Source organism: Onychostoma macrolepis, chromosome 02 (assembly GCF_012432095.1).
Source record: "Onychostoma macrolepis isolate SWU-2019 chromosome 02, ASM1243209v1, whole genome shotgun sequence".
NCBI lineage: Eukaryota > Metazoa > Chordata > Actinopteri > Cypriniformes > Cyprinidae > Onychostoma > Onychostoma macrolepis.
Window position 1 is genome coordinate 4,195,549 of NC_081156.1, and position 7,665 is coordinate 4,203,213.

At 35.4% G+C, this 7,665-nt stretch overlaps 1 protein-coding gene across 1 annotated transcript; it reads right to left on the reverse strand.

Annotated features, from left to right (window-relative positions):
- Positions 1 to 198: 198 nt before the first annotated feature.
- Positions 199 to 4,085, reverse strand: wu:fc46h12 (uncharacterized protein LOC568958 homolog). The gene is made up of 5 exons (XM_058797216.1): positions 3,988 to 4,085; positions 2,252 to 2,360; positions 1,740 to 1,856; positions 439 to 517; positions 199 to 321 (listed from the first exon to the last, which is right to left on the reverse strand). The coding sequence occupies exons 1-5, from the start codon at positions 4,083 to 4,085 to the stop codon at positions 230 to 232; spliced, it is 495 nt and encodes a 164-aa protein (XP_058653199.1). The 3' UTR covers positions 199 to 229.
- Between the last annotated feature and the right edge of the window lie 3,580 nt (positions 4,086 to 7,665).

Genomic DNA, 7,665 nt, shown 5'->3' on the forward strand with positions numbered 1-7,665 from the left:
CACAATACTTTAGAAATGGTGCAGTTCAACACAGCTGTTTTTATTCATTTGTCATTCAAACAAATAATGCATTCCGCTCTCAATCACAGTGATCTTGTCAAGATTTATTAACAATGAATGAGCCACTGCTAAAATACTACAAGCTACATTTGAAGAATGACAAGCGATTCATTAATGTTTCATGGTCTTTGTCAGTGTATTAAATCATATCAAAGACCAACAGATCTCATCAGTAGATGGTGCAGTTGGCAGTCGAGTAGTCCAGACAAATCCACTCATTGGTGTACTGCTTATAACCCGCAGCTTCCACCAGCCCGCTGCCTGTGAATGCACAAAACAGATTCAATAGCTTCTCTGAGTGACTGAAAAAGCAAAAGCAGTATTTTATCACAGCATATAGCACAGAGATCAAAGGGTGTCTCAGTGAAAGGGTCTCACCCTCGATGAGGTTGTAGAGAGTGCAGTATGTGATGCCATTGTCTTCCACTCTGGCCCACGCTTTAGAGATAGAAAATCCCTGTGGCAGCGGCACAAAAACGAAGCCAAAAAAGTATGAAAGCCATTGAGAAGAATAGTTAGCTACACTCTCAGAAATAAAGGTACAAAAGCTGTCACTGGGGTGGTACCTTTTCAAAAGGTACACTTTTGTACCTATTAGGTTCAAATATGTACACTTTAAGTACTAATATGTACCTTTAAGGTACCAAAATGGACCCTTTAGGTACAAACATGTAATTTTGAAAAGGTAACACTGTCCCCAGTGACAGTTTTGTACCTTTATTTCTGAGAGTGTACTTTGTGATTCAACAGTTCAAAATAGAGAGAAAGAGAGAAGTAGCACAACTGTTTTCAACATTGATAATAATAAGAAATGCATCAAATCAGCATATTAGAATTATTTCTGAAGGATCATGTTACACTCAAGAGTAATGGCTGCTCAAAATTTAGCTTTGGCATCACAGGAATAAATCAAATATATTTAAGTAGAAAAAAATTGTGATGATGGGGTAAAATGAATCAAGACTTTATGGGGGAATGTAGAGTTCTTGCATGAACACGACTTAGTCATAGTCGTAGTCCAGCAATATGTATTTTTTTTTAGAAACAAATGTTTTATTTGTTTATTTATTTGCTACCCTGGACCACAAAACCAGTCATAAGGGTCAGCTTTTTGAAATTGAGATTAAATAAGCTTTCCACTGATGTATGGGTGATCTCAGGGTGCAAAATAAATCTAAATATTAGAGAAAGTCACCTTTAAAGTTGTCCAAATGAAGTTCTTAGCAATGCATATTACTAATCAAAAATTAAGTTTTGATATATTTATCGTAGGAAATTGACAAAATACCTTCATGGAACATGATCTTTACTTAATGTCCTAATGACTTTTGGCATAAAAGAAAATTGATAATTTTGACCCATACAGTGTATTGTTGGCTATTGCTACAAATATACCCGTGTTACTTATGACTGCTTTTGTGCTCCAGGGTCACATGTTTTGTTATTTATTTATTTATTTTTTAATTAATAAGAGACAAAAAATGCCATAAATTTGTGGCTTTCTGTCATTCACTCATTTTTATAATAATAAAGGTGATAACAGAAACATTGAAATAAAGGTATAATAAAATGTTTCCTTGTATAGGAGGCAACATAATTAAAAACTGCTTCGTCTCCCCCACTATCCCTCACATGTTTTTGATATTATAAGAGGAAATATCGGCAGCAGAGCATTTTACCGTCACTCTACAAACAGATTCTTCGGTCGACACCAGGTGAAAGTTGAGATCCTCCTTGCTGGTCCACTGTCTGTTGGTGTGTTTGCCTACGATGTGGAAAGGTGTGGCAGACACCAGCTGAAGAAGACAACAGTTCACTAGATTTTTGGCTATTTCTTGGGAAATACCAGCTATTTTCACTTTCTCTGCAGTGAATGGGTGCCATCAGACATTAACTGATGGACTGGAGTGGTTTGTATTACTTGTGGATTATAGTGATGTTTTTATCAACTGTTTGGACTCTCATTCTGACGGCACCCATTCACTGCAGACCATCCACTGGTGAGCATGTGATGCAATGCTAAATTTCTCCAAATTTGTGCTGATTAGGAAAACTAACTCATCTACATCTTGGATGGCCTGAGGATGTGTACATTTTCAGTAAATGTTCATTTTTGGGTCAACTATTTCTTTTAAAACATTAGCAATAATAATAGCGATACTTTAGCAAACAGTACAATAGATGATCTTACCTCATACAGGCATCTCTGCCCAACGGTCATACAGCCTGACATGCCTTTCCAGGCCTTGATCTGGTTCACCAAACTCACATAAACGTCCTGGCATGGGATCCCAAAGAGCCTGACAAATAACGAGAGACGTTTCAGTGCAATGCCATGTTCTGAAGACTGATTGTAACCACTAGAGGTGTCGTGAATTTGTAAATTTGATTGTGGATCTGGGGCATGACTAAAGGGACAGAATTCAGACCACTGACATCTTTAGGCTTGCATCATGCATATCAAATGATATTTATGTGGAGGGCCAGTCACTGTGAATAATTTGCATGGTGGATGATAGAGATAAAGATCAAAGCCTTGTGGTGCTAGTCACAAGTTTGCGATTTGTCTTGGTTTATATGCAGCTCAGTCATAAGATTTATAGATTTTTTTCTCTTCCAAATATCCCCCAAAAAATCAACAATGTCAAACCAATTGGCAGAAAAATTATGCTGGAATTTTTCTCAGAACTAACATCACTTAAAAAAAAAAAAAAACAGCAAAGCACTATAACATCTAACATTTGATCATTTAAAGCCTCTTTTTCCTTTAAAAATATTTTGCTTGTGCATCCTTAGTTCAAATCAGTGCCATTTGGTTTGATATTTTGTGATACATAACATTCATTCATTCTCATTCATTTTTTTTTTTCAAATACTTTTGTGGTTACTGTAAAATATATTTATATGTGATATATTGTTAGTCAATACATAATAAAAACATACTCGGATTATGAAGCACTTTAAACCCTAAAATATCACTTAAAATACAGTACAATACAAGTGAAATACAGTCATTAATCTGCCTCTCACCCACACTTTAATATAAAAACAGCCTCTCCGTTGTCTTTCTTTCTTTCTTTCGGAATTTATTTTTCAAAATTATTACTATGCTGACTGAAAACATAATGAAAACATGTGACGAGAAAGACTGATAATTATTTACAATTATAAATGACGTGAATCACAGCCATAAAAATGAAAGTTACATGAGAAATTAAAGAAAAAGAAATAAGAAAGGCATTTATTATAAGCACTTTCAATAAGTATCACAACGTTTTGAAAGGAGGTAGAGCTGTGTTATTTGAGTATCATTTATATATATTGTTTATTAATATTTTTTACTAATGCATGTTTAGTAATATTATTTGTATTATTTATATATTGTACTATTATATTTAATAACATTTTGAATTAGCTTTTATTTTTCTATTTTTTTCTATTATTATTTGTTATATTTCTATATAGCTTATTTTTGCTTAGGTTTTAGTAATTTTAGAAAACTTAAATTTTATAATAATTTCATAACCAAACAGGTGACGTTAGCAACTGATTTCCATTGTATGTTACCAACATTCTTCAAAATATCTTCTTTTGCTTTTAACATATGAAAGAAACTCACACAGGTTTGTAAAAATAAAAATAAAAATAAAAATTGAGGGTAAGTAACTGGTGACCGAAATTTCATTTTTGGTTGAAATATTTCTTTTAAGTTATGCTGATGTTATGTTTATTAATAAGTGATATACAGTATAATGATGACCACACTTTTTGTACCCATCTAATACAGTTAAAGATCACTAATCTTACAAACGAAACGGTCAACTTGCACTTTATTACACTATAATATGAATGCAAACACACTGACAGGACCTGAAACAACCTTTCAAACATATGCACACGAAAGCCTCCATGTAAACAGCATCTTACCAGATGACTCTGCACTGAGCGTGAAGCGGCTCTCCTGTTGCCATCATGTTGATCCCCAGCGTCAGGGCCAGAGTCAGCAGCAAGATTCTCATTTGCATGGTGAAGATCTGTCAGCGCTCTGTCTCCTGTCAGTGAACAGATAGAGATGTGCTTGGGTTTTATACTGAGGTGTAATGTGTGTGTACAGAGCAGCTTCAGAGCTGTCATGTGGGGTCATATGGGACGAGGAGCCACAGCATTGATTAGCAAAGGTCACGTCGCGTGAGGAGCACAAACAGAAGTGTTTGAGCACTAAATGTGTGTCCTTCTGTTCTTAAAGATGCATGCATTAAATGCATTCGTTAACTGAATGTCAGCTGATCTGGTGGTCTTTTTTTTTTTTTTTTGTATAATGTATTAAGGCCATTAAGTAGGCTAACGTATAACTTCTGAGGATTTATATGATATTTATTTATGCTGTACACACAAACACAGACACAAGCAGCCTTTTGATAAATAGAACTATTAACTGTAAGATAGTCATTTCAAAAAAGGTTCACAAGTTTGGTGTAGACTGCAACAACTGCACAAATGTCTTTGTATTAAATATGTAAACATAATATGCATGCGAGCAGTGTATACGGACTCTTCAAATCTGTGGGTTTTAAAAATAAATTAATACGTTTAAGGATTACATTTATTAAAGTGACAGTAAATACATTCATAATGTTACAAAATATATAATTTTTTTTATTTCAAATAAATGCTGTTCTTTTGAATCTTGTAAAAATGACTCATGGTCTACCCAAAAATATTAAAGAGCTATTAAAAATATTAAACTGTTTTAAGCATTGATAATAATAGCAGATCGGTATATTACATTGATTTCTGTAAGATCTTGTGACATTGAAGACTGGAGTAATGATGCTGAAAATTCAGCTTTGCCTTTAAGTCAAGTCAAGTCACCTTTATTTATATAGCGCTTTTACAATACAGATTGTGTCAAAGCACTTAACAGTATCAAATTGGAGGATAGAGTGTCAGTAATGTATAATGATAAGATTAAACACTCAATTTTCAATTTTCAGTTAAAGGCATTTAATTATTGAATTCAGAGATGTCATTGTCTAGCTCAGTTTAGTTTAAATAGTATCTGTGCAATCAAATCGGCGATAATCACTAGAAATTAAGTGTCCCCAACTGAGCAAGCCAGAGGCGACAGCGGCAAGGAACCAAAACTCCCTCTGTGACAGAATGGAGAAAAAAAAACCTTGGGAGAAACCAGGCTCAGTCGGGGGGGCAGTTCTCCTCTGACCAGACGAAACCCGCAGTTCAAAAGTTTATATTTCTATTTTAATTTTGTTGCAATTTCTAACAATAGTAGTATTATGTAGTTAGGTATTTTATTATATTTTAGTTATTTTGTTATTTTTGGTTGATATATCTGGGGATATGTCTCTGGGGGTCATCTGGGTGTCCTGGTCTCCGCTGATGATCAGGGCTGTAGACATCATCTCTTGGTGCTGATCCACCATCTGATCGGATACGGACTGAGAAACAGACTAGGAAAGAAACAGACAAATATTAGCGTAGATGCCATTCAACTTACGATGTAACGAGTACATCGTGTGTTATGGGGAGTGTTCGGTTCGGTTGATCTAATTAATGCAGCCTAACAACTTTAACGGATTTGAATAATAGAAGCGTATTAATGTGTTATGTGTAAGCCAGGCTAAAGAGATGGGTCTTTAATCTAGATTTAAACTGACAGAGTGTGTCTGCCTCCCGAACAGTGTTAGGTAGACTGTTCCAGAGTTTGGGTGCTAAATAGGAATAGGATCTGCCGCCCGCAGTCGATTTTGATATTCTAGGTATTATCAAACGGCCGGAGTTTTGAGAACGCAGCAGACGTGGAGGACTATAATGCGATAAGAGGTCGCTCAAGTACTGAGGAGCTAAACCATTCAAGGCTTTATAAGTAATTAACAAAATTTTAAAATCTATCCGATGCTTGATAGGGAGCCAGTGCAGTGTTGACAGAACCGGGCTAATATGGTCATATTTCCTGGTTCTAGTAAGGACTCTAGCTGCTGCATTTTGGACCAACTGTAGTTTGTTGATCAAGCGTGCAGAACAACCACCCAATAAAGCATTACAATAGTCTAACCTTGAGGTCATAAACGCATGAATTAACATTTCTGCATTTGACGTTGAGAGCATTGGTCGCAATTTAGATATGCTTTTGAGATGAAAAAATGCAGTTTTACAGATGCTAGAAACATGGCTTTCAAATGACAGATTGCTATCGAACAGCACACCTAGGTTCCTGACTGATGAAGAAGAATTGACAGAGCAGCCGTCAAGTGTTAGATAATGTTCTAGGTTACATGTGGGGTTTTAGGTCCGATAATTAACACCTCTGTTTTTCAGAATTTAGCAGTAAAAATTACTCGTCATCCAGTTTTTTATATCGACTATGCATTCCGTTAGTTTCTCAATTTGGTGTGTTTCACCAGGCCGCAAAGAAATATAGAGCCGAGTATCATCAGCATAACAGTGAAAGCTAACACCATGTCTCCTGATAATATCTCCCAAGGGTAACATATAGAGCGTGAAAAGTAACGGCCCTAGTACTGAGCCTTGAGGTACTCCATACTGCACTTGTGATCGATATGATACCTCTTCATTCACTGCTACGAACTGATGGCGGTCAGATAAGTACGATTTGAACCATGCTAAGGCGCTTCCACTAATGCCAACAAAGTTTTCTAGTCTATTCAAAAGAATGTTGTGGTCGATAGTGTCGAACGCAGCGCTAAGATCCAGTAGAATTAATAAAGAGATACAACCACGATCAGATGATAGAAGCAGGTCATTTGTAACTCTAATGAGAGCAGTCTCAGTACTATGATACGATCTAAATCCTGACTGGAATTCCTCACAGATATCATTTTTCTCTAGGAAGGAATATAATTGTGAGGATACTACCTTTTCTAGTATCTTTGACAGAAAAGGGAGATTTGAGATCGGTCTGTAATTAACTAGATCTTTGGGGTCAAGTTGTGTTTTTTTAATGAGAGGCTTAATAACAGCCAATTTGAAGGTTTTGGGGACATATCCTTTACTGGAATGAATTACAAAATACAGTGTATTAAAAAGAAAACAGTTAAAATAATTCAAAAATATTGTAATGTTTAAAATAACTTTGTAGTAATATTTCAGAATATTGCTGTATTTTTGCCTCGGTGAGCTTAAGAGACAAACATGAGCATAAAAGACATGCAACAAAACTTTTACAAATCTTACTGACCCCAAACAGTTGAACAGTGAACCACATACAAACGTCTACAGAACTGTGTACACACGTGGTCAGAATTATTGGCACCCTTGGTAAATATGATCAAAGAAGGCTGTGAAAATGAATCTGCATTGTTAATCCTTTTATTTACAAAATTCACAAAAATCTAACCTTCATGGTGATTTCAAGATCAGGAGACATTTATGAAATATTAATAAGTATGTTTTTATCAAAATTATGATCAAAGTATGTCAGCTCTGCAAGTTATCAACATAACACCACAGACACTAATAAAGTGTGACACATGATATTGTCCGAAATTTAGCTAAATTTAAGAAAATGAATAAGAAAGAATGTACTCCCCATGCACCCCTCAGATCAACCAGCTCCTGCGGTGACCT

Excerpts from the sequence above, each read along its gene's own strand:
- wu:fc46h12 (XM_058797216.1), bottom strand. The coding sequence starts at position 4,085 with ATGCAAATGAGAATCTTGCTGCTGACTCTGGCCCTGACGCTGGGGATC. Across the intron at positions 1,857-2,251 it reads GGCAGAGATGCCTGTATGAG|CTGGTGTCTGCCACACCTTT; the intron begins GTAAGATCATCT and ends TGTCTTCTTCAG. Across the intron at positions 322-438 it reads TCTCTACAACCTCATCGAGG|GCAGCGGGCTGGTGGAAGCT; the intron begins GTGAGACCCTTT and ends GTGCATTCACAG.